General features: G+C 42.3%; 2 protein-coding genes and 1 non-coding gene across 4 annotated transcripts; 2 read left to right on the top strand and 1 right to left on the bottom strand.

The window, feature by feature from the left end:
- Positions 1-3839: 3839 nt before the first annotated feature.
- Positions 3840-8460, top strand: LOC148038567 (pentatricopeptide repeat-containing protein At2g03380, mitochondrial-like). Of its 2 annotated transcripts, none has more exons than XM_087673535.1 (2): positions 3840-4287; positions 4504-8460. In XM_087673535.1, exons 1-2 carry the CDS (start codon positions 4119-4121, stop codon positions 7179-7181), a joined length of 2847 nt encoding a protein of 948 aa, XP_087529661.1. In that variant the 5' UTR covers positions 3840-4118; the 3' UTR covers positions 7182-8460. The 2 variants fall into 2 exon arrangements, with proteins under 2 accessions (XP_087529661.1, XP_087529663.1); XM_087673537.1 differs by having other exon boundaries at positions 3841-4287; positions 4500-8459.
- Positions 8461-9973: 1513 nt separating this feature from the next.
- Positions 9974-10097, top strand: LOC148038566 (U6atac minor spliceosomal RNA). Its single transcript, XR_015690469.1, has one exon. It is a non-coding gene; the product is annotated as a U6atac minor spliceosomal RNA (small nuclear RNA).
- Positions 10098-15952: 5855 nt separating this feature from the next.
- LOC148038565 (pentatricopeptide repeat-containing protein At2g33680-like) lies at positions 15953-16588 on the bottom strand. Its single transcript, XM_087675263.1, has one exon. It carries the CDS (start codon positions 16586-16588, stop codon positions 15953-15955), a length of 636 nt encoding a protein of 211 aa, XP_087531389.1.
- Positions 16589-27340: the final 10752 nt, after the last annotated feature.

The raw sequence follows: 27340 nt of genomic DNA, 5'->3' as shown, positions 1-27340 counted from the left end.
AAGGTTTGAGCTATGGTGGATGGAGAGAGAGAGAGAGAGAGAGAGAGAGAGAGAGAGAGAGAGAGAGAGAGAGAGAGAGAGAGAGAGAGAGAGAGAGAGAGAGAGAGACTCAAGATGTGGGAACTCCAACAATCACAATGTGTGGCTAGCCTCACTTATTTTATTAGTCATTGAAAGAATAAAGAATGAAGTGATGGTGATAGACACTTGCCACCTATACTCTACATGTGTGCAAGTATTGTCAGTGCAATGAATACATGGATGATGTAGGTATAGATGCTTTTACCCCCACTAGGATGACATATTCCATGAGATGAGCATGAACCACTAATATTGTGAAGAAATGTAAAAGAATAACACAAACTTTTAGAATATGGAGAAATATATTATGACCTTACTAAACTAGGGGAGTATTTGATGAATGTTTCTAATGCAAGTCTAAGATTATGATCACAAGGGAGTGTTGCAGGGATTGAAAATTTGTCTAATTCACATGCTACACATAAGGAAATAGTTATAACATAATTGATAAGCTAATCTACAGTGGTTGTCGTAAAATTATACATGTTACTTTTTTCACTATTAAAGTGCTTAAACCTAGATCTCTATAAAACAATTTTTTTAAATGCTATTGAACCATTGGTTATCTACTTTGTTGAGCCAAATGAAAAATTTAAAAAAACTAATGATATCTACTACGAACAAATTTAATAACTTGCATTGAATGCTAAACCTATGTATCAAACTCATCTAACATGTAATATGAAAAGAAATATGCATTCTCACTTTTTTAATGATTGAATAATGCACATCAATAAAACATGACTAAAATAGGAAAAAAAAAACTTACATTTATGCCTCACACACACACACACACTCTCTCTCTCTCTCTCATATGCCTCCTCTCTTTGTGTGCACCCTATCTCCTTCTCACCTCTTCTTCTTCCTCCTCCTCCTCATCATTTCCATTGTCATTGTTGTTACTATTGTCATCATCATCATCGTGTTCTTCTTCCTCATCTACTTCTAATTCTTTTGCCTCTAAAATGATAAGGAAAAAACATTAAAATATTAGTGATAAAGAGTTTAAATATAGTTTCACACACGCAAGCGCACATGCCCCTTAAACAGGAGGGGAAAAAACATAAGGAAAGTAGTACTATGTAATCCAATTCTGTGTGTGTGTGTGTGTGTGTGTGTGTTCATCCTCTCTCTCTTTCTTTCTCTCATCTTGTTATGTTGTTCTCAATATTCTTAAATGACAAAACAAAATACTAGTAATAAATGTGTGTGTGTAGAGTCTCTCTCTCTCTCTCTCTCTCTCTCTCTCTCTCCACCCATTTCTTTGCATTGATATTACAACTTATAGATCTTATGTATGGAGAATTATGCCTCCTTTGTTATGGTAGATACATGGATTGATGGACTTATTGCACAGCTAGTTAAAGGATGTGAAAGTTTCTGCTTCTCATCTTAGAAATGCACACATCATGTTTTAAAAAGCAAAACCTAGCAAGCCACAAAGTCATAGCTACATTATGTCATTCAAAAAGAAGAATAATAAGCAATGACTTTATATATAAACCTCTTTTAAGAAAGAACTAACAAATAAGTCAATATGACTTTTAAGGTTGATGTTATACTCATTTCCTTACAAGTATGGTCCTTCTCTAAAGAACATGACCAAAAAGTAAGGAAGTAACATTTGCTCCTTAAACTTATACATCTTTACCAATATGGCTGTGTGTTTGGTAAAGGGATTCGAGATCCTATTCTTAACATAGTCACTCTCATTGATTATGGAATGAAGTCAAGCAAGCAATATGTCGTTGTCAATGACAAGGCCTATAACTATGTCTCATGGGGATTTTTGCTGAAAGATCTAAATGCTATAGGTTTTAGACAAGAGTTATATAACTTGGTGAGGACCCTATTTCAAAGTGCATAGTCAAGGGTCAACATAAATGGGTTGCTCTCTAAGAAGTTCCAACTATAAAGGTCTGTTGTTGTTTACGATCACAATCGAGTCTTTACCATGGACTATATTTGGTAAGGATAGTGATGTTTGTGATTATACAACCTCTACTATACAGACTACCTTTGACAAGGCTAGTGAGTAATCCATTAAGGAATGCCTTTGTGGAATGGGGAAGTCTTTGGCCATGATAACAACAACATGATTGAAGTAGAGAGAAGCTCTACGAATCAACTTCTTGAAATCTACAAGGACTTCTCACTAGCCTCAAGATCTAAAGCCAACCAACATAAGATTGAGATAATGTATCTAGCTTGGGGCGACACCCTAAGCTAGCTCATGGGTATGGGTATGCTTAGGTCTTTCTTATGGAATTTTAAGGATAGGAAGCAACTAGTGGCCATTAGGTTGAAGCACGCTACCTCAACTAAGAAAGAATGCATGTTTGGATTTAAGGCTTTGGTTGATAAGTTTAGATGATTGGTCTTAACTTACTTCACACAATTAGCTTGCCTCATGCTTGTTTGGACTTACTTGGTCAAGTTTTTCATAACTTGGAGTGGGTTTGGCTTGGAGGCAAAGTTCGATTGGGATGGCAAGCTCTTCAAGACCATAGTCAAATGAGTAACTAGCAACTTTGAACTGACTAAGGCTTCAGTGTCTTGTTGGAGGAAAGTGATTATTGAAGAATCTTGGGTGGATGATGGTAGGGTACATTCATCCCTTCTACAAAGAAGCATATTCAACCGGTTGGCTTTGAAGAGGGCTACCTCCTAGTAATAGATAACTTGCAAATCGCGTTTAAGGCCAGTTACACATTGCCTTGGACGATTAGGGTAGTGTGAAAACTATCCACAATTTTGGCTACACACACAATACACCTTGTTTTTCAACAAACTGGCATTGGCCAACTAGTTATAAAGTTCTCCTTAGTGTAGATTAGTTCAACCCTTGTCAGGTGCACATTCAACCTATTGCGAAAAAGGTGTTGTCTCATAGCTATTTGGTGTGAATAAAAATTTGGGTTAGTGAGATCCCTTGCCCAAAAGTGTTTATTAGCACGTGGCCCTTTGAGCACTTTCTTTTTCATGCAACTCATCCATCTGACCTAGTGTGTAGCTAGCCCAAGGTTGTTAATAAGGGGGTGCGTCACTAAGTAGATTGATGGGATTAGGCTTGGCTTGATTGGACACCTTAGGAGGAAACCTGAGAGGAGTTTCACCTCACCACCAATAAGTATGAGTGGTTGCTATGTGTGTTTCTATGGAAGAGGATCGAGTGATGAACAATTGGGTGTGCTCCTCTAAAGCCAAGCTTGGAAAGATTGGGAAGAGAGGTTGTTTTGGCCCCTAAGTAGTAAGTTTATTGAGAAGGTCAAGAGTTGCTGCAGAAAGTACTTTCCGCTTGATGTGCTCTAAGTGTGGACGAAGTCTTGTTTGAAGGTGTGGAGAGCTACACCCACCCTCCAATAGGTTGAATTTGATGCTTTGAACTCGAGAAGCTCTTCAAGAAGGTGAAAGTGGGGGAGTCTTACCACATGAATCCTCTATGGTCTTTTACTGGATGGTAGGTGGAGGATACTTTTTAACTATTTTGGGATTTCCTTTAGATGGGAGGATTTGGAAAAAATTTTGAGGGGTAAGGTAGGACTTCACAATTCAATCAAGTGTAAATAACATAGGGGTGTGGGTATCAAAAGGGTTTGGATTGGTAGAAATACTAGGGTGCACGATGGCGCTATATATGGGCACCATTATATCAAGGAATGCTTTGGGTGGGTGCCTAAGGGAGGTCAAGGTCATTTTGAGGTTATGTGGAGGCAGGTTTACAAGGTTACAGCACATGTTCTTATGAAGCTCGTTCTTGTGAGGCTCTAATGCAGACTTTGCATGTTTGTAAATAGTTTACTAGAGAGTGGATCGGACTGCGCTCCAAAATAGTTGCAATTACTTCAATTAGAACAAGATGTTTGCTTATGGGCCACATTCCACAGTCAAAGCTCCTTATCATGCGAGACTCGAGTCCATCTCCATCATAGCATCGATGTTTGCCTTGTTAAATGTATCTGCTTCACCTTGATCTCTAGGTTGCGAAATTAAGGGTGACCTGCAACAAACAAGTGAATCTCAATGATCGGAACGGCATGCAGTGCTGTGTCAAGCCGTTTTGGCATGATCAATCAGTGTTGATGGGCTTCTGCGCTGCTCCATCTCTTTCACGTCTGTCGGCTCACCTTGTCTCATGCCACGCTTGTTCTTATGGACGAAGCACTCCAGCTTTCCCTTCCCCTGCGTCCTCCTGCGCCTTCTCAAGTAAGTCCCCTGACGTTTCTGCAAAAATTTCTCCCCTTTGCAAAAATGCACACACACATGCTGACCATGTCTGCAAGTATATGATCTATTTTTTGAAGAAAAGGTAATATATTAAAGTATGTATAAAAAGGTAGTTACAGAAGTTGGGACCGTGTCTGCAAGTATCATTTTGTCAGGGGTGCTGACAAGAGATGCATGCGTTACCTGCATAGGCAGACAGAATACTTGTCAACAACGAATTCAAGAAGGCATCTCGGCTATGGATCTATAGTGCAGGCAATCTTTTGTGGATTCAAGACGTGCTGAAAAGACAAGGAGGACTCGTGGACATGGCAGCAGAAGAAGCAGCATTTCAAATGCTGCATGAACAGAGTAATATGGTGCAGAAAAAAGACAATGACCATGTCAGTCATTGGTCTCCCAATAACCAGAACAGTGGTCGCAATGGAGGATATTGTTTGGAGACAAATATTAGTGTAATTGAGGCAATCACAGCTCTGGAAGAAGGTCTGCAGCCCCCGAAGCTGCAGAATTTCATTGCATGCATTTTGAACCGGTGCAAGAGCGAAAATAATTGCGCTTATGTGATTCGATTGCACTCCTATTTGTGCAAAAGTGGGTTGGAAGGTAATCCAATTCTTGGTAACCTCCTTGTTTCAATCCTGGCTGAACTTGGAAGCCTATCTGATGCTCAGGATGTTTTTGATAAGCTGATGTATCATACTGAATGTTCATGGAATTCTCTCATCACGAGCTATGTCAAATGTGGGAATTCACGACGTGCTCTTGTGTTGTACCAGAAAATGCAAGACGATGATTCTGTTCAGCCAAGCCTGCATGCTTTTGTGGCCCTACTGAAGGCTTGTGCTGAGCTAAAGGATCTGAGAAGAGGCTGTCTTGTACACGCTCACATTCTGAAGATGAGGGTGTTTGAACAAGATGCAGTTGTTGGCAGCACCTTGGTCAGCATGTATGCTAAATGTGGATCACTTGCAAAAGCACGGGAAGTGTTTGATAAGCTCCCAGCTAGAAATCTAGCTGCCTGGAATGCTTTGATTGCAGGATATTGCCAGTATGGACATGCGAAGGAAGCACTGAACTGCTTTGAGCATATGTGCCTTGAAGGCATCTCCCCAGATGCTGTTTCTTATGTTTTTAGCTTGAAAGCTTGCAGCAGCTTAGGAGACACAGTTAGGGCCATTGATATACACACTGAGATTGCTAGAAAAGGAATTTTCGAAAACAACCTTTTTATTGGCACTGCATTGGTTCATATGTATGCAAGCTGCGGATCTATTACAAAAGCACAGGAAGTATTCCACAAGGTCCAAAAGAAAAGTGTTGTCTTGTGGAATGCATTGATCACAGGTTATGTTCTACACGGACAAAGCGAGGAAGCACTGAGGTGCTTCAATAAGATGCAGGTTGATGGTATTTGTCCAGATGCAGTGACCTTTGTTTGTAGCCTGAAAGCCTGTGGCAATCTTGGTGCTATAGAGAAGGGCCAAGGAATACATACTGAGATTGCTAAGCAAGGGTTATTGAAAAACAACATCCTTGTTGGAACTGCACTGGTTGATATGTATGCCAAATGTGGTGCACTAGCAAAAGCACAAGAAGTATTTGATGAGCTTCCAGCTCGAGATGTAGTCTCGTGGACTGCTTTGATTGCAGCATATGCCCAACATGGACAAGGCAAGGAAGCACTAAATTGCTATGATAAGATGCAACTAGATGGTGTCTCTCCCAATGCAGTCACCTTCATTAGCAGTTTGAAAGCTTGTGGCAGTATAGGAGCCATAAATAAGGGCCAAGAGATACATGCTGAAATTGCCAGAAAAGGGTTGTTGGACAGAAATATGGTTGTTGGCAATGCATTGGTGGACATGTATGCCAAGTGTGGCATGCTTGGAAAAGCACAAGAAGTATTTGACAAACTTCCTGTTCAAGATGTGGTTGTGTGGAATTCACTTATTGCAGGATACACTCAATGTGGACACTGTGAGCAGGCACTAAACTGTTTTGACCAGATGCATGTCAAAGGTGTTTGTCCTAATGCTGCTACCTTTGTGTGCAGCTTGAAAGCTTGTGGCAGCATAGGAGCCATAGATAAGGGTCAAGAGATACATGCAGAGATTTCTAAAACAGAAGGGATAGAAAACAATATTCTTGTTAGCAATGCACTAGTTGATATGTATGTCAAATGTGGGTCTCCTGTTAAAGCGCAGGAAGTATTCGACAAGCTTTCAATTAGAGATGTATTTTTGTGGACTGCATTAGTGGCAGGATATGCACAGATTGGAGAGACCACAACTGTATTCAGTTTGTTTGACAAAATGATAGGAGAAGGTGTGAAGCCAGATCCAATAACATTCCTTAGTGTGCTTAATGCATGCAGCCATGCAGGTTTAGTGGAGAAGGGTGAGAAATATTTTGAAAGCATAAGCAGAGATTATGGCCTGACTCCAAGTCTTGAACACTACAGCTGCATGGTAGATCTTCTTGGTCGGGCAGGCCAGTTAGAGAAGGCAATAGAAATGGCAAAGAAAATGCCTTCCCATACTAATGCTGTAGCATGGATTGCTGTCTTAAGTGCTTGTCGAAAGTGGGGCAATATGGTGCTTGGAAGGCAGGCCTTTGAACATGCTGTGCATGTCGATGAAAGGGAACCTGCCCCTTATGTTTGTATGTCGAACATGTATTCAGATTCTGGCATGCAGGAGGATGCAAACAGGATTGAGGCTATGAGGATGAAAAACAAAGCACAGGCTGTAGAAGAAGAAGTCATGGGTTTTTTTAGTAGAGTTTCAAAGGAATGTCGTGCTTCTGCTCAATTGGGAGTTGAAGAATTTGTAGAGCAGTATGTTTGCAACACTAAAAGGCCCTTCAGCTAACAACTGTGTGGAGCACTTATGGTGATGCAAAGCACAATCTTTCATGTGGCAATAGTGTGAGATTCGATTTTTCTTGACTGTGGTGGAGGACTCGTTCTTGGCCACATCTAGGAGGTCATTGTCATCGATATTGTGCTTGACCCCAATGGTTACATCACACCCCAAGCTACATTTCTGAATCAAAATCTGTGTGAGCTTGAAAATCCTTCAGTAGATTGCCATGTTTGGATTGCTTATGACGGACAGAGGTTTTTGCAGTTATTGTGAGTTGCTATCCCTTGGAAAGGAAAGCTGTTCTCTGTGACAAAATGAGAATTTCTGTTGACTGTCTTTCACCTACAACAGTCATAGCCAAGATCAAGCAGCATATTTGGAGAAAGGAGAGGGTACAACTAAAATAAAATGCAAATGTTTCTTGACCTTGTCATTGAAGTTTAAGGGTCACTCCTTTTTGCACAAACTCAGCCACCTCCCTGGCGAGGATTGCAAGGACACCTCAGGATTGAATTCACTCCAACGGAAGAGTGCAGTAAACACATGTGATCCCTTTATAGTACATTGGGCATGTTGAAAGCATGCGTATTCACAGGTGGAACAAACAGAAACTCAAAATTATGTTGGTACAAGCAATAGTGCGTCACAGTTGCCTGCAGCAGGGGGACTCCACCTACATTTGGGAAGCTATAAGCAGATTGGTACAAACAATTATGTGTACATATTATTTGTACACATTTATGTATACAAATAATATATGCACATAAAGAAGTAAAGAAGATGTATACAACTATGACAAGCTTATGCTCTGTGACTACTACACTTAAGCAAAAATTTACGTAGTGAATTTGAAAAAAATGCAAATAAAGAGTCAACCTTACAAAATGATCGAAAGATACAAATTTCCATGAGATAGAAAAGATAGCAATTGCAGCAAGAGCAACGGTAACAGAAAATCTCACAAATGATGCTGCAAACAGCAGCATGTGTAAGATTGGTGGAATTTTAAAAAAGTGGGTGGAATTGTGATATGAATCCAAGTCACAATTCAGTCCACCAACTAGCAACTGACTTTGTGACAAAGCAAACACCTCTATATGCAATCAATGAACACAAATCACAAGCAATTGCAACTATCCAAGAAGCTCTCTTGCACATAAGCAATGTATTTGTACCATGGCTTCTATACGTAATGCTTTGGAGTCACTAAATGAACGAACCCATGCATGTTTGACTTACCAAAGACATTAGCCTTCATTCCAAATTCAAATATGAGACCGTGAATCACATACATAAAGGATGGGTTAACACATAACCTAAATACACACCAAAGTAAAAGGGGAAGGGTGAGGTGAGTGGGTGGGTGGGGGAGAGAGAAAAAGCTAAATAATCTCTACTTTTAAGAAATTTGTTTTCAAGTGTGTTTTCTTTTGGTGTTATGATTAGATTAATAAGACCTACAAAGAAGAAGATGAATGTGCATGAAGTCTAACAAAATGGCAATATAGGAAACATCTATGCATTCATTAAAGTGTAAATAAATCTAACCATATCAAATTTTGCATTTAGCTCTTCTAAATCTACATCAACAATGATGGGAGCGCACAAAGTCAAATCAAGAAAGGGCTAGTAGGCATAGAGGGTTGAAGCTACTTCACAACATGACAAGTGAAGATGACAAACAATGCTAAAAAATGATCATCGGCTTACTTTGAAGGCTTCTAGGACAATAATAAGTGACAAGTCATGAATATGTGCAAGGAAACACTTTCAAATAATGAAGGGGGAGAACAATGCAAAATTATAAATGATATAATTAATTTTTAAATGTAAGATCCTTTCTTCATTTAGAAACGAGTAAAGTTAACAAAATTGGAAAAAAGGCACAGGATTGCAAAGAGGAATTTTTGACAAGCTAGATATTGAGTATGAGGGCACAACAATAAATCCACTTCAAATGATTGTTGCACAAGCCATGCTAGAGAGAGTAAGGGTATCTTTGTATATGTAATTGAGCTAGTATGCTATGAATATAACGTCTCCCTCAAGCCAACAGATAGAGATAGCCAAAAAGGGTATGAAGATTGTGGCGTTTAATTGATAAATGACTTAAATTCTCCAAAATATTTATGCTATTGCATCAATTGATATGATTTTTCCCATTATAAATGCTTGGCTTGGAGCTCAAGAAGTCAATACAAGCTTTTTAATCTTTACTTTTTTTGTATGGTCACGTTGCATGTGAAAATCGAAGAACCTAGGAAAACTTTGTCTACGCTGCATACAAGCTAAGCGCCATTTGCAGAGGCAGGAGGGGAATGAGAGAGGAGAGGGGCCAATCAGGATGGAGAGCAAGGTCAATGGAGGAGGAGGGGCAAAATAGTTACTGTGAGGAGTGACATCACCTACTCAATTGACCTCCCCAGATCCACCACATGCTGCTTCTTACCGTTGAGAGTAAGAAGTCAGACAAGCAGAAAAAGGAGAAGAAGAGTAATAAAGTTGACGGACGGGGCCTCACAATTCTGAAGTCTGTGAAGAATTAGAGAGTCAAGAAGAAAGAAATCGGAGTTGCAGCAACTATCGTAATTTCGTCTCCACTGCCCCGCCTCGTTGGCACAAGTGCAATCAGGTTTTCAGAATCAACAAACTAAGCGTCAGGCCTCGAAGCCATGTAAATAGCAAGTGCATCTGAGGGGCGCCACGTGGCGATTCGAGCGCCACCCAATCCCACATTCGGAGTTCGGTAGCCGGGGAAAAATCTTTATGTACACAACTCACACAGATTTGTTTATTCTGTGTTCGAATGAAGGAGAGAAGGTTAGCATCTCCCTCGATAAGGACGAGAAAAGCCTCCGGGCTTTCCATTTCAACACATGGTTAAGGCTAACCTCCTTCGGGAGGATCTTACCCCAAGTTTTTTTGCCTCGAATTTTATTATCCCGTTTATTACTCTTTCCCTCTCCATGCTTCCATTTTACTCTCCTTCGGGCTTTCCATTTCAACACATGATTATAATAAATGCCCCTCATGGCAATGCATCACGTTTATTATTAAAAATAGAAAATAAAAAAACTTCCCATTGACTTAAAGAACTATGATTTCTTAGGGTGGGTTTAGACTCGGTAGACAAAGGGGCGTCCCAAACGAAGTTGACCAATCAAATTTTAGCATCGACAAGTGAATGTTCACACACATGGTGGAAGCACAAAAAAAGTAGGGGCTCTTTTTGACACGTCAAGGCCAAGTGTTTGCTCTTCTCTTCTGGCCTACCTAGCACGGATACATCTCCTTCGCGCCATGTCTTCTCTTTGGCGCCTTCCATCTTGCCTATGCAGCAAAGCTTCAAGACTGCCATTGCAGTTCTTGAGCTCTGTCTCTCTCCGCTATATATACGTGTTGCTTCGATCACATCATCAAACTCTCGAGCTTCAATCTACAGGTATCTCTCTCTCTCTCTCTCTCTCTCTCTCTCTCTCTCTCTCTCTCTCTCTCTGGCACAGTGATGTTGGGTACATCTCTCCCTCTCTTCCCAGTGGTATGTAATCTTCATTGAAAATCGTGTTTGTCTCTTTTCTTTTTCGTAATAGTTGGGTGCATCTCTGACTCTCTCTCTCTTCTTTGTCCCCGCTATATATACGTGCTGCTTCGATCACAAAACTCTCGAGCTTCAATCTACAGGTACTCTCTCTCTCTCTCTCTCTCTCTCCCTCTCTCTCTCTCTATGGCATAGTGATGTCGGGTGCATCTCTCCCTCTCTCCCCAGTGGCATGTAATCTTTATTGAAAATCGTATTCGTCTTTTTTTTTTCCCGGTAATAGTTTGTGCATCTCTCTCTCTCTCTCTCTCTCTCTCTCAATGTGTGCACAATTTGACCAGAATTTGCTTGATTTCTCTCTCTCTCTCAATTAGGTGCATTATCTATCTGAATCGGTGCATCTCTCTCTCTCTCTCTCTCTCTCCACTCCCAAATAGGCATGCAATCTGCATTGAACTAAAAAATTGGGTGTATCTGTGTCTCTCTATGCATTGGATCAATAAATCAAGTCTAGACATTGGATTTGTGTTGAAATTGGCCTAATTTTTGTTTTTTGCCATCATGCGAGCTTTTATCAGGCCTCTATTACGTCAAAGCACTTGCTCATCTCGCTTCACTTGGCATCACTGCTTGGCCAAAGGGATCACTCGAGTATGTTCAAAAGAAAAGAAATTTGTAAAAGTATTGCTTTTAGTACTGAGCCTTGGTTTGTAGATGGATATTAGAACTCAATTTTGTAGCAAAACATTATTTAATTTGCAGCATTCATTGGTGCACATCAGAACTCAATTTTTAGTTGTTGTAGCCTTCACACATGTGGTAGAAAGTTAGGTACAATTTTGCTATTCTTTTCTCTATATATTTGTGAATGTCTATCTGTAATCAAATGATTGTCTTATTTTGTAGGCTTACAGCAATGGCTTTCCGCCAATATACGCAAGACTCTCAATATGACATTGTCATGGAATCACAGCCACAAATCTCTTTGGATAGCCAAATCTCAAGTCCTTTAGGTTTGCTCCCAAACGCATCGTATTATTTGTAGCATCTTCCACAAATGGGTATGCAATTCAGAATGCCTCCACATGGGTTTAGTGCTATGCTTAATGACAGCTCCTATTCTGAACACTTGCATTGCACAACACCTTAAGCTACCAATATGCAAGGGGTTCAACCCTTCTCTACCCAAGGTCAGAATCTGGACCATCACGAGGCAAGTGTGCAATTACCTCAACGACCTCCAAACTCTCGAGGAACAAAGAAGCGTGTAGTGGCACCCAATAATGTGTCACTTACCCTTCCTCTCCCTAAGAAGAGCAAGACTAAGGGAAAGAAAGCCATGACCAATGACATAGACAATGAGGAGGATGGAGAAGAAAAAAAGAACAACTTTTGGAAGGATTTTTGGGTTGAACAGCTAGTTCATGCTCGTGGTAGTATGAATGACCAGTTCAACAAGCCTCAAAAACAAGGTGTTGATCTTTGGGGCAAGATTGCCACACAGTTGGCTTCCATGTATTCTGATTTTGATAAGGACAGTGAGTCTTGCAGGAAGAAGTGGACCCGTGTGTATCAACGATACAAGCAAGATAAAGCACATAACACAATCTCGGGCAATGATAGGAAGATAACATGTAAGTGGTATGATGTAGTGGATGAGTACATGCATGGCCGAGCTCATGTCACATGCATCAGCCATGCTTCTTCCGCCCAAGAAAACTTGAATGTAGAGGGAGAAGCATCCCTAAGGAATGTTGAAGGTAGTACATCTATAGAAAATGCACAAAAGATATTGGGATCTAATCGCACACGTCGCAAGCTCGCCGTTGATGACTATCTATCTGCAATGGTTAACACTAGACGAGAGCTGATCTCACAACTAAAAGATTCATCTGAGCGACGAGATGCAATAGAATCCCGCAAACTTGATATATTTCAAGCCATGCATGGTAGCATGGTGGCATTTCTAGAGCTAGCTAAGAAGCCTACTTAGTGTAGTAATGTTGAATTGTAATGGGAGTTTGAAGATTAATTTTAATCTCATGTTGGTGTTCCAATCTCAACACTGTAAAATGTCTCTATATGTGTCTTCAAAAATGCATATGTTGGTTTCAAAAGTATACTAACTTAAAATGTGTTTCAAATTTGTCTTTTAGGATTAGCATATGTGTATCTTCAAATTTGTCTTTTAGGATTAGCAAGTTTTGATTAGATTTTGTATATGCAGAGTCTATGGCATGTAGTAGAGAAATGGCTTTGTATTGTGCTTGGGTGATATCTGTTATGATGCTAGCCATGCTAGATTGTATATCAGAGGAAGTTGATGATATTGCAAAGGCATGGCTTTATGAGGCAAAATTTGTTGCCAAGATGATGAAGGCAAAGACCCTAAATCATTGTCGAGGTCACCTTACTCGACGATGTTGGGCTTATCCACGCGCCCAAAATTTTTATCAAGCCACTTTAATGGGATCATACACAGCCCAAATGTTCAAGAAACGCCTTCGTGTTAGCAGGGATATATTCCACTATCTTTGTGGCAAGTTGTCTACTGTGTTTCGGAGGCAAAACACTTGCATGAGACAAGCCATACCACTTCAAACCCGTATTTGCATAGCTTTGCATAGGTTGGCAAGTGGAACTCTGCTCGAAGTTCTTGCAGATCTCTATGGATGTGGGAAAGGTACAGCATGTCACATAGTGCTACAATTTTGTGCAGCATTGGTAGCATCAGGATTGAAGGATACATATATACGTTGTCCAACAGTGTTTCGAATGAAAAAGCTTTCAGAACAATTTGAAGCTATCAGAGGCATTCCCGTTGTGATTGGTGCCATTGATGGAACACATATCCCCATCATAGCACCTAAGGACAATGCAGTAGACTACTATAACAGAAAAGGTTTTCACTCTATTTTGTTACAATTGACAGTTGCACCTGATTGCACTGCTTGGGACTATGATGTAAGTTGGTGCGGGTCCATACATGACTCTGTGAACTTTGGCAACAGTGCACTTGGGATCCGATGCAACAAAGGTGACCTTGGCAAGTATTGCTTAGTAGGTGATTGTGCATACACAGCAAAACCATACATGCTAGTTCCTTTTAAAGGAAGCAAGGGAGGCTTGTCTAAGATGAAGTATTATTGGAATTTCATCCAGTCCAGTACACGGATGGCCGTTGAGAGGGCTTTTGGAATGCTGAAGGCAAGGTTTCGGATTCTCCTAAAATGCATAGACATGGATCTGCTTAATGTTCCCGACATTGTCACTGCATGTCTTGTGTTGCATAATATTTGCATACTACATGGTGACACCTTTGACATGGATTGGGTAAGGGATGCTGAAACAACCCTCAGGCAATCAGTAAACCTTGAGGTAGGAACCACAAGGACATCAACATCCACCTTATTTGAAGTTCGTGCAGTTCTACCAATGTCAGAAGCAGAGGTGGTCAATCGAGCACAAATTGAAGCGGATGATGTAGAGACCAACAATATGGGTAGAGGCACTGAACGCAGGGACAATTTGGCTCGAGTAATGTATAAGGAGCATTGTCGTAGAAACATCCAAATGGTTTTTGGTGATAGTGAAGATGAGCATCTAGGTGAAGACGAGTAATCTACAATATAAATCTACAGATTCAGATTCAACTTTGTACAAATCTGCTTAGCAAATTTTAAAAATATTCTCTGAAATTTATAATACTCTATTACATGTTCATTTCTGTTCATTTCTGTGTACTCTGTTATTCTGATCAAAATTAATGGTATATCAATAGCAAATTTTGCAGTGTAGTAATGTCTCCCTTGTATTTTGAAGGGTATATAGTCCATAACACAATAACACTTTTGTTATATGGGACTCCTGCATTTGCTTGTGCTGCTATAAGCTTTGATGCTGTTTTAATTTGATAGCCAGAATATATGGTGATGTAGAATATATGGTGTTGTTTTAATTTGATAGCCACAATGATGCAGGAAATGCTTCTGCTATAGTTTTGATGTCAAATATTTATGCTGATGCTGGCATGTCTTGGTTTTAGATGACTTTTAGTTTAGGGTGGTAGCTTTCTCTTAGCATTTTCATGGTTTTAGATGACTTTTAGTTTAGGGTGCTACCATTCACTACATGAATCCATGACAATTGGTAACAAGTCTAGAATGTTAAATTCGTGGTGTGGCTGCCATGCCTCTCCTACCAAACTGATAAGGACACAAATCAGTTTTTGAGATTCTCTATGTCCAAATTGGGGTTTGAATTTTCATTCTATTTATGGCATTCCTCATCTAGGCACAAAGGTCACCTCCAGTTTGAGGATAAGGACACTGAAGAATCTCTTTGGAATTGGTGTATAGCGTACAAGAGGAGAAAGTTCTACAAGAACTGGTAAAACTTTGAATCACTCATGTGAATACATTCTCACTATTTTTTCCCAGCTGTGCCACAAGATTTCTTAGTTTTGTTTTGCCACTTGACTTACATTGACTTACATCAGACCAAGGTGTATTAGAAATTGGTGGCTTAAAGTGGTACCCTCAGCCATATAAAACCAGTCTTGTCATTTTCTGTAATAAAGTGCTATATAACATTCTGAGCTACTGATAATTCTACCACCAAGTCACACTGGGGTGTATACCCTGCCTCTGTAAATTTCCTACTAAGTCTCTCTAGCTTCACATAGACATCAGTGCATTGCATGTGGCCATTGTCTCCCACAACAAAGCCATGCACCTCATCATCAATGTCAATGAAGGCATGTCCTGGCTTCCTCCATGCTTGTGTCCGTTTACGAAGCTATTTTAATTTGTCCACTTCTTTCCACATGCCAGCATCAACATAAATATTTGACATCAAAACTATAGCAGAAGCATTTCCTGCATCTCGTAAGCTGATAGCATCAAAGCAACGTCTTCCTACTTCTACATCACCATATATTTTGCAGCTACCTAGCAAAGATCTCCAGCCTACCATATTCTCTTGGAATCTCATGCTTTGAAGCAAATTTTCAGCTTCATGCAAGCGACCTGAACGACCAAGAAGGTCAATCATGCAATTATAATGCTCAAGGTTTGACCTGAACCCAAACTCATTTTCCATTGAACAGAAGCACTGATAAGCTTCCTCAATCAAACCCAAATGGCTACACACAGAAAGTAGGGAGACAAGGACAACACTGTCTGGGTTCAAGCCTTCTTGTCTCATCTGCTTAAAGTACCGCAGCGCTAAAACGTAATTCTTATGAAACGAATATCCTGCAAATCATTGCACTCCATGTGACAACATCATGCTTGGACAATGTTTCAAACACTCCATGAGCATCCTCCAAGCTTCCACATTCAGCATAAAGATTAATAAGGGCACTTCCAATCACTTGGTCAGTATGCAAGCCACTCTCAACAACACACGTGTGAATAAGCTTGCCCTGATGCAGAGCACCTGAGAGACAGCAAGCCTTTAAGATGCTAGCACACGTAACAGCATTAGGTGTCACTCTAGACTGCTGCATCTGCTCAAAAAGTGTCAAAGCCTCCTGGCCATTGAATCCATATTGCACATATCCATATTGATCAAATGCTCTTCTTGCTTCAATGAGACTCTCACACTTAGCATGCATGTCAATAAGGGCATTCCCAATAAGAAGATCAAATCTGCAGTGGCTGCAAAGGATGCCAACATGCATCATTCTGCCCTGATATAGACAACATGCCTTGAGTACACCAGCAATGTTGTCTAAACCCATTCCCTCCTGTTTCATGTCTTGGAAAAGCTGAAGTGCCTCTTGGCTATACCCATGTTGAGCATATGCAGCAATCATTACAGTCCATGTCACTGCATCCCGCCTCAGCAAACCGGCCAAATAAACTGCCCGCATCTTTGAGAGACTTAGACTTTGTGTACATATATAATAGAGAGTTTGCAATTACAACATCAGACTCAAGAATAGTTTCAATAATGTAGGCATGAATCAGCCTACCAACATCTAGAGTTGCTAAACTGGCAATAGCTTTCAAAGTGCAAATGCATGTCACTTTGTCTGGTGTTCTTCCTTCTTGGTGCATCCATTGAAAAAGTTGAATGCACTCTACAGAAAGCCCTTGCTGAACATAACCTGCGATAACTGCATTCCATGTTACAACACTTCTCACTGGCAACCTTGATAACTGCATTCCCAGGGCAAAGCAACCTTGATATAGTTCAAGTTCATTGGCAAGAGATTCCACTTGGATTTTCTCGACTCCAAAACCACAAAGGGACACCCTCTGTTATCACCCTAGTTTAGTACCTTCTCCCTAAATGGGGCATCACCCATGAATTCCCAATACTCATGGACCTTCCCTCATGGCTTGTGGATGAAGTGGCCTTGATTGCTGCAATGCTAAGTAAGGTACTCTATTCTCTTTCTCTTGCAACATCTTGGGGATTCCTAAAAGCAACGCCATGTGCTTGCCTCTTGTGGGATAGGCATCATGAACACCCTGAGTTCCTCCAACTTCAAACCTTGGGTGGTATGGGAATTGTTCTTAGTGTCAAGTTTGCACCTTTCCCAAAATGTTTGCTACTTTTGCAAAGCCAATGGCCACTTTGCACAAGGAATTGTCCCTCTAAGACCTCTAGGCCCACTATGCAACCTACCTCCTCAAGAGATGTCAACATGGTGGTCGACAAGGAGAATGTGGGATCACATAAGCAATCGGGGGCTATGTCTACTAAGGAGGTGGTGGCCCCAGTAGGAGCACCAGAAATTGAGTAGGAAGGCGTTGTCCGGGAATGGCATTGCTTATCCCAAAGGATCATAGAGCAAGGACCCTAGATTGTTGGAGGACAAGCAAGCTAATAAGGAAAGCCATGATCCAAAGTTAGTAGAGGGCAAGGGCAAGATCAAGAAAAATACGAAGAACCCTTCTCTCAAGAAGTAAGCAAGGAACCCCTTGTTGGATCAAAACTACTGCGTGCCAATCCAAAATCATGAAATCTTGGCTGAAGTGCCTAAAATGTGATGAGGGGACCCCCCTCTCACCTAAACTCGAGTTTTGCTCTTGGAATGTGTGGGGGTTTTCTTTAGACATTAGAAAACAAGTTATGTTTGACCTAATTAGGAGGCCCAAACCCCAAATGTTTGGAAGTAGCATGCAAGACCTTTAAGGTCTCAAAATACACCATACTCTTTGACACAGTGGCAAGGGGTAGAGAAAACACCCTTCTTTTAATCTCATATGATCTAAATCCTAAATTGGCCTTTCGTGCAGGTGATGGTAGCTATGTCGGCACCAAAGTGATGATAGCAAATGTTTGAGGGAGCTTGTGAGCTACAAGACATGGCAATGATTGCAACTAGTGGAGTAAACTCAATTTCACTCGGCACAACCACCACGTGGGATCTACATGGAGAGGTGCATGCCTTGACAAATTTGATGCATCCCAAGGTACTTGGTGTATTGGAGGCAGAATGACCTATTGAGCATTACATAATAGTACCATATATGGCCATGTGCTGATTCTAATCTCATTTAAACTAATCCTCCTCAATGGGAGCCACAAAGGCTGACCCCCTTTTAGACTAAACGTCTCCTTCCTTGATGACAAGTGTTTGGTTGACAAACTCTCCAAAGCATAGGACAATGCAAGAGACCCACTGATTACGCCTAACTATAGGCGGTTGAAATGCTAAGTAGTTATCATTGAGATGGTCAAGACACACAATTGAGACTACTAGCAAGCAAGAGAAAAGCACTAAAGTAGACCGCCCTAGCAAGAGCAGATACCCTTGTAGCACTTTAAGAATCCCCATATGATGCTATTGTGCAATAGTGCCTTAAAGAGATTGATGACTTTATCCAAAAGTCCTAGGAGAATGGTCTCCAAGCAACAAAAGTGAAATTGAAAGGTCAATGGGAGATCCTAGGAGATGCCCCCCAATGACTTCTTCTTTGTTAAGCTCAAGGCTAAGCAAAAAAAGGAATCAATAACCTGTGTCCAAGGCAATGCGGGTAACCTATTGTATGATAAATGCGAGTCTTCAAGGATCACCTGGCTTGCATAGTTGGGGAAGAACCCCACTTGTCCCCCAATTCAAAAGAAGGCTCTAGTCATTCCTAGAAGATGTGGTCACTCCCATTCCCGTTGATCGTGCATTACTCTTTGATAGGCCATTCTCACTTTAAGAAATAAAAGAGGTAGTCTTTAGCTTCAAACGAGGCAAGTCCCCAAGGGCTGATGGGCTTCTTGCCAAATTATTCTGAAAAAATTGGCACATATGTGGGCCTGATCTGATTGCCTTGATGAATCATGTTTATGCCTTTGTAGGATCCTTGAAAGAATGAATATAGGGGTGATCAAGCTTGTCCCCAAGTCATATGACTACCTCAAACTAGCAAATTGGCACATGCTCACTATGTTAAACCTTGCCTATAAGGTTCTAGCTAAAGCCCTTGCATTTTCAATCAAGAATTTGTTTGCAAGAATCATTCATCTGAAATAGTTTGGACTTGTTAAAAGAAGATTAATACAAGATGTTGTGTTGAATTTGATCCTTTCAATGGAGCTGGCTCTCAGCAAATGAGTCAAACTTCATCCTCATTAATATGGACCATGATAAATCTTATGGCAGAGTCATTGGGCCTTCATCATGAGTGAACTATCAACACTAAAGTTTAGGCCAGTCATCAATTTGGCTGCCTCTCTTTTTCGGGATGTAGCAGTAATAGTCAACATCAATGGGAAATTTTTCTCGCCCTTTGCTTTGAGGAGGTCAATCAAGCAAGGGTGCCCATTGGCCCCCCTACTCTTTGCCCTAATCACCGATCCCCTCCTTAGGAAAGTTATCATATCCCTTCAAGTTGGCATTATCAAAGTCTGCCTCTTTCAGATGGCTCCCAAACAACGGTGCGATTCTTCGTTGATGATAATGCCTCCATATCATAGAAGCTGAAAAGGAATCAATTTCTAACCTACTTAAATTTTATCCAGAGTTCTTATATTTATCTGCCTCTAAAGTCAATCACACGAATATTGAATTGTTTTTTAAATCATGAAAAGACCCAGACATATGGGTTGTTAGGATTCTAGATGATCAAGCCAAAGTAGCTCATTAGGTACCTTAGAGCTCATTTCGATGTTGGAATCTCTTTGAAGCAAAGATTCGAGCAGTTCTTTGACAAGTTCCAAAGGAAGATTAAGAAATGAATGATGGAGGCACTGATCTCCCTAGCTTTGGGAAAGCAACCATTGTGAAGAGCATACTAGCCTCGACTATAGTAGTGTATGTTGGTTCACTTCTACCATTCAACCCTGCAACATGGTCCAAAATTGAACAATCCATCAAAGGCTTCTTCATCAAGAGATTCTCCGAGCCTAGATACTCTGACAATCTATTAGTAAGATTGATGAATGTCAAGCAGAAAGAGAAAGAGGACATCCGTGACTTGTCACCCACATGAGGAGCCTCTTCAAGAGAATCCCCATGGGCGAACGATCTACTGAAAGAGCGGTGTTCACCTTGTTTATCAGTGGAATACAGAGTGAGGAGCTATATAAGGCCTTGGCAGGCAACTCGAGCTTGCAGTGAGACTCACTAGCTAGGGTGTTTGAAGAGGCCATTCGAGTAGATGACCAACTGAAAGAGAGGAGCTCCAGGAGCTCAAATTTAGAAGAGAACAACTCGTGGAGTTCAAAGAGAGCGTCAACCTCTAGTGAACGATCAGGTCTCATGGCTCAGGACAAAGGGAAAGCCATTGAGACAAACCAAGACTTGGCCGAGGTAAAAATGGAGATAGCCAAAATGCAGGATATGTTGAGATGACCAACGCGCCCACATGTCCAATGCATGTACTGTGGTAGAAACCACTTGCCAACCGAGTGTCAAGACCCTAGATCACGACCTTGTGCTAATTGTGGTAGATTCGGTCACGACGTCGCGCATTGCAGATTACGGAGAAGACTTTCATACTCACAACCATACGGCCAGCCATATCTAGCGAGCAGACCCCAACAATCCTTCAAAAGGGGAGCCCCATTGGCCCTTCCTGTGCCTAACGATGTTAAATCGGCTATTCCTATAATGGACATAAACCCTATAGGCATACCTAGACTGCCTAGTCCCTACGTGGTGCATCCATCGAGTGACGCTCCAGTCCACTACGTGCAGGAGCCAAATGAGGAAGAGACTTACGTATACCCATATGTCTCACACAACGATGAGGGCAACACAATCCTTATGGACTATCGACCAGCACCGATGATGGCATTAGGAAGAGGCCGAGGTAGAGGCCTAGGAGGGCAAACACATGATCCAATCATATGTTGGACTTGTAGTCATCCAGGGCACGTCTCATCACGTTGTCCTGAAAGGGAGAAACCAAATAGAGACAAGGCAGACCTAAGGTGTCCTGAGTGTGGAATCACTCATGTCTTCATTGACTGTGCCAAGCAAAAACCATCCTCAAGTTCAGCCAATGTGCCATCTGTCCCATTGGGGCTATTCGGCATCAAGAACCTCAATGTGGAGGCCACACCTATCCCATTGCATGTCATGACCCGAGCACATACGAAGCAGGCCGACATATCGTTGCCAAGTCCTAGCCACCTCGATGTAGCCTTGATCGGGAAGAAGAGCCATAGAAGGAGAAAGAAGAAACTCGAAGCTAAGATCACGCTGAAAACTAAGAGTGCTGTGACTTTGCTTGTTGGAAAGAAGGTCACTGATGTAGAGGGAGAAACCTCAGCTCCTAAGATGCTCGAAAAGGGAAGTGCTAAGGTAGGGGAATACCCACATCTAAAGCGCCAACTAGAGGCTATTGAGAAAGTGAAGGAAGGGGTGAAAGAGGCCCAAGAGCACTTAAAATATGTTGAGCCCATCCTAGAGGACGAGATCGAAGATGTCTCCAACATAAGCACACCAGTCTCACCCCCTCGGTCAAAATCGAGAGATGCGACTGCGCCGCAAGCGGTACTGCTTAGGCAAAGCCTTGACTCTACAAGCCAGCAAATCAGTCACGGCCATTGGCTAGGATAATCCAGAATATGAGAAAGACAAGCAGCCAACGACCTCCTTACCATGCTAGTGACCACCCCTGTGACGATGAACTTGGGAGACCTGCTTAGGCAGCATTCCACCCTATGGCAAGACCTGAAGCAATGGGCTGAAGGATCACGAGAGCAAGCTACTGCAGACCTGCATGACCATGATGCAGAGACACAAATACCAAGTCTGACACTGCACTCTGTGCCTAAGTCTATATACATGTTAATGCTTTCTGGGAAGGCATCGAGATGCATACGGTCTTACCTAGCTTAGTCCTAGGCGACACAATGAGAAAGGGGATTGTAGACACATGAGCAGGGGTTAGTGTACTGAGCCACACATTGCTTCAGACTTGGGGAAACCCGCCTGTCGACACCGCCAGGTTCAATGTCACACTAACAAATGGTATGAGAGTAAAGCCATTCGGGGTACTTAAAAACTGGTAGTGAAAATCGTAGGCGTCCAGTTCTTGGTTGACTTTATAGTCATGAAGGGAGTGGACTATGATGTCCTATTAGGCTGACCCTAGATGTGCAATGCCAGAGTCATAAAAGATTTGGGTAATGGCTTAATCTTCCTTGGCAATAGAATGGAAGCTGTGAGGGTAGAGATGGACAGTTGGAAGACCTCACCAGTCGACTTGGATGCCATCTCCGCGATGCTTAAAGGTAACACTCAAGTCAAGAAGTCCTATGGGCCCTTGACCAAGTATATCCCATGCCTAGAGGATGAGCGAGATTGGATGTATGTCCTTGCTATGGTCGACTTGCCATTCTCGAATAATGAGGCATATAAGCAAGCCATCAAGACAGTTGGAAAGTCAAAAGACACACCCTCCATAGCAGTCTGCATGATGGCAAGATCCCTTTGTGGGTGACATAAACCTGTCACATTCCAAGTGCCAAATAACAAGAGGGAACTCCAAGAGATTCTAGAGTATTTGACTGGCAAGCTAGCTGGCAATCCAACAGTAAACTTCAAGCCACTCGAAGATCTGTTAAATGAACCAAGGTGGCAATGGACCAGGGTGCATGACTTAAACCTCATGTACGATTGGGCCCTAGTCCCCGATCAGAGACAAGAGATATATCAAAACCTAGGAGACAATGAGCAATCGGACGAGGATGACTCCAATGACGAGTACGAAGACTGTCATTCTTTCAGTGACGAAAGTGAGGGTGAGATAGACACGGTGGAATGTGACACTGAGGGATGAGAAATAGAATAGATACGAGTAGACTCCAAGCCACAGAAAAAGAGTGTCTTTAAGATAGAGTGAGGGGTGATGCGCATGGATTGTGACTGCACTTGGTTGGAACACATAGGAGCAATAGATTTCAAAGAAGCAGGCCTAACCCAACCAGATACGACACCAGTGCTTAGAACAGAGTCACCCTTTGAGTTGTGACCACCAGGAGAAACCACCTCTTCTAGCGAAAATGGCGAGTTTGATTCTGAGTCAGAAGTAAGCTCGGATAGCGCCCTAGAAATATCTAGACCATCCAAGACTAGACGCACTAAGGGGGACCTACCCGTCCACTTGAGGCATAGATAGTTGAAGGAAGAAAGGGCAAAACAGCCTAGGGACACACAAATGGAAGAGCAAAGAAAGCCGCAGGATCTCCTGAAGAGATTTACGAAATTCAAGAAGGGTGATAGCGTAGTAATCCTGTTGGGTGCCAAATGCCAAGGGCAAACGAGTGAACCCATCGAGGGACCAGCCAAGGTCAAGGAGGTGAACCTAGCACATGAAGGGGCGACACCCCGGGGGGCGACACCCCGACCAATCTTTATTGTCGATGACTTGACTGAGGAAGAGGAGACGAGTCTTGTTACTCTCTTGCAAGAGTATATAGACGTGTTCGCTTGGTCCTTAGAAGAGCTTAAGGGGGTAGATTCGAGTGTAGTGACTCATAACATACCCATGATGCCAGATGCAATGCCAATTAAGTAGCGACCGTACTCGATGAATCCAAAATATGCTCATACAATCAAAGAGAAAATTGACAAGCTGATGAGAGCAGGATTCATTTACAAAATTGAGAACACAGACTAGGTGTCGCCCATATTCATAGTGATGAAGAAAAATGGAAATATTAGAGTGTGCATCAAGTACAAGAAGGTGAACACTGCCACTAAGAGAGACAACTACCCATTGCTGTACACCAAGCACATGCTCGAAAGAGTGGCAGGCAAAGAGGCCTATAACTTTTTGGACGACTTCTCTGGATACAATCAGGTGCAAGTGCATCTTGCCGACAGGCATAAGACTGCCATCACCACTGAGTGGGGCGTCTTTGCTTACATAGTCATGCCCCTCGGGTTGAATAATGCCCAAGCCACCTTTCAACGCCTCATGTGCACCATATTTAAAGACATGCTTCGCAAGGAATTGGAAGTCTTCGTGGATGACTTGTGTGTTCACTCAACCTGGAGAGAGGACTTAGACAAACTCCGAGTAGTCTTTGAGTAGTGTCGCCTATATTGTCTCTCCCTGAACCCCTTAAAGTGCCAGTTTTAGGTGAAACATGGATGCATCCTAGGGCACGTGGTGTCGAAGAATGGCATTGCCATTGACTTCTTGAAAGACAGGGTTATTGTTGATCTTCCGCCCCCAATCAACTATAAGGGAGTCAGTTTGTGTTGAACTATGCATTGATTGCCAAACGTTTGTACAAGCTGTCGATTGACTTTGAGTGGATTGAAGCATGCCAACGAGCGTATGAGGAATTGAAAAAGGCTCTGACTATTGCACCAATTCTACGAGCCACAGATTGGACCATTATCTTCCACATGCATATTGATGCTTTGAAATTCGCCGTGGGGACAGTGTTGTGCCAACCTGGCGAACACAACCTCGACTATCCAGTGACCTTTGCTAGCAGACAACTCACTGAGACTGAAATGAATTACTCGATGACTGAGAGAGAGGGTTTAACCATGGTATTTTCTATAAAGAAGTTTTGGCATTATCTGTTGGCTACGCATTTTACTTTCTTTGTGAACCATGAAGCCTTGCTATATCTAGTAAACAAACCCTGCGTTACAAGACACATAGCTCGATGGCTCCTTCTGCTTTTAGAATTTACTTTTCTGTGGTTGTACGGAAGGGAAAACAACACTATATGACTGACCACATGTCAGGCATCCTCATGGGAGAGGCCGCTGGACAAGGCATTGCCGATGAATTGCCAGACACCCATCTGTTTATTAACCTTTCTAGTGAGTGAGATTTATTCAAGATTGATCTAACACCATATTGGGCAGATGACATCGTCCAAGTGTTGGAGCACGGACTGCCTAAGTGACTAATCGAAAAATCCCCCGACTTAGGTGACTTATCCTCAAAATCCAACCCTATCAGTTGATAGCAGTCAAACTATATAGCCTAGGGCAAGACGAGTTGTTGCGTAGATGCGTATGTGAGCATGAGATGCATGACGTGCTCATAGAGGCGCACAGTAGAATCGTTGGAGGGCACTTTAGTGGAGACACGATAGCCCACAAGGTGCTACAGTCTCAATTGTGGTGGCCTACACTTTTTCGCAATGCAGCACGATTCGTCAAGCATTGTGATGAGTGTCAGTGGACAAAGGTTCTAATTCCCAAGGATCAAATGGAGTTGACCCGAATCATTGCACGACAACCCTTCGAAAAATGGGGGATCAACTTCATAGGACCCATTAGTCATGCGGCACAGTATTCACAGGCCAAATATATCATTATGGCCACAGACTATCTAACAAAATGGGCAGAAGCGAGAGCAACATGAAAGAATGACGCTAGAACGACTGCCAAGTTCTTATGGGAGTAGGTGATCTCATGATTTGATTGCCCCATCGAACTAGTCAGTGACCAGGGCACACACTTCATCAATGAAGTGATAGCGCATCTTCTATCCACCTTTCTAATTATCCATTGAAAATCCTCTCCATACTACACTTAGACAAACGGGTAGGTAGTATCCACAAATAAGATCCTTGTAAACGCCGTGACCAAAGTAGTCTCTGCTTCGCATAGCGACTGGGATAACAAGCTGATGGCAGCCTTGTGGGCTTACCGTACAGCTTATAAAATGATTGTCGGCTAGACTCCCTTTAGGTTCACCTATGGGACTGAGGGAATTCTACCAGTAGAGTTCTTCATTCCTAGCTTGAGAATAGTGCTTCAAGAACAATGGGAAGGGAAGGAGGCATGGATGCAATGCCTGGTTGAACTTGAACGCCTCTCAAAAACTCGCCTTCTAGCTACTCATGCGCTCATATGCGAGAAGACACGATGCAAGAGTTGGTTTGACAAGCATATCAAGCAACGCGACTTTGAACAAGGTGACTTAGTGCTCCTGTACTTAGTTAAAGGATACAAGTAGAAAATAAAGCTTAGAGGTCTTGGGACTTTCAAAGTTCGTGCAATCAGCCGAATTGGCAACGTTGAAATCGAGACTCTAGACAATGGCGACATAGGCTTCTTCAATGGTAGTCGCATTAAGAAGTACTGCGCTCCCACACATCTGCTGTATGAGCCACCAATGTTAGAACCCCTTGTCAAAGTACGAGTCACCACAATCACGTAAATTGATGATGAGGATGAGAAAGCTGTAGAACTCGCATACCTCGACATCACAGTCACTGCCAAGCAAACATACGTTTTCAATGCCTTGATCGACGAGGGAGCAGACTTCAATGTCTTAACTCACGATCATTGGACCCAACTTGGTAAGCCACTACTACAGCCCACTAATGTCAAATTAAGCCCATCTGGGGGCCGCTCAGACGCACCTCTCGGCAAGTGTAGGGCCGCTATTGCTATGGAGTTTGAGACAGTAGTAATGATCTTTTACGTGTTGCCAAACACTAATGACGTAGGCACGGAGTCACTACTAGGGAGAACCTTCAAGAAGCAAAATCACTGCAATGTTGATTATGAGTCGCAACACATCCACCTCGCCATAGGAAATGTTTGCATTGTTACAGCCTTCAGCAAGGGTTGCGCGACCTCATCAAAGTTCGCAAGACCATCGGTAGAAATACTCGCAGCCAAGTCTACGGAGGGGGGTAGTGCTCAGCCACAATCCATTGAATCTCACGAGCCGTCGCTCACAACAGCAAAAGCTAAGGCCCAATAGCTTGAGTTTCAATGGAGGCTTAAACAACCGCGACTGCTGTCTAGGAGAAGATGATCACGTCCTCGTAACACAAGAAAATCTAAGCTTAGGAGGCCAAGACGTAGTTACAGAAATCAAAGCATGATCAAGACAAGATGGGTTCCTAAAGCCCTCTTGCATGCGCAAGGCTACTATGAGGGAAATGCCTGGATATGGATCCCTAAGGCCCGAATGGCCCAAGGCACTACTCACATGCCGCCCTCAAGCTTGATCACCCCGAGCCCCATAGAACCTCAGAACTAGAAGCCGCATTACTTCCAGGACTTGCCTCCTACAAGCTCACCCAGGCATAAGCCCAGAAGAGTTGAGCGAGCCTATCGGCCCAAACCATAAATGCCTTTACACACTTCAACCCCTGTTAGTGCTGATAAGACTTGCCAAACCCAATCCAAGTGTAGCAGCCCATTCGTAGGAGCTACTACTCTGACGCTCATCCACGA

This window comes from Lygodium microphyllum, chromosome 3, assembly GCF_053477565.2.
Source record: "Lygodium microphyllum isolate KBCC chromosome 3, Lygodium_microphyllum_v1.1.10, whole genome shotgun sequence".
NCBI lineage: Eukaryota > Viridiplantae > Streptophyta > Polypodiopsida > Schizaeales > Lygodiaceae > Lygodium > Lygodium microphyllum.
The sequence above is the reverse complement of the archived record's forward strand: the minus strand, read 5'-3'. Positions and strand labels throughout refer to the sequence as shown.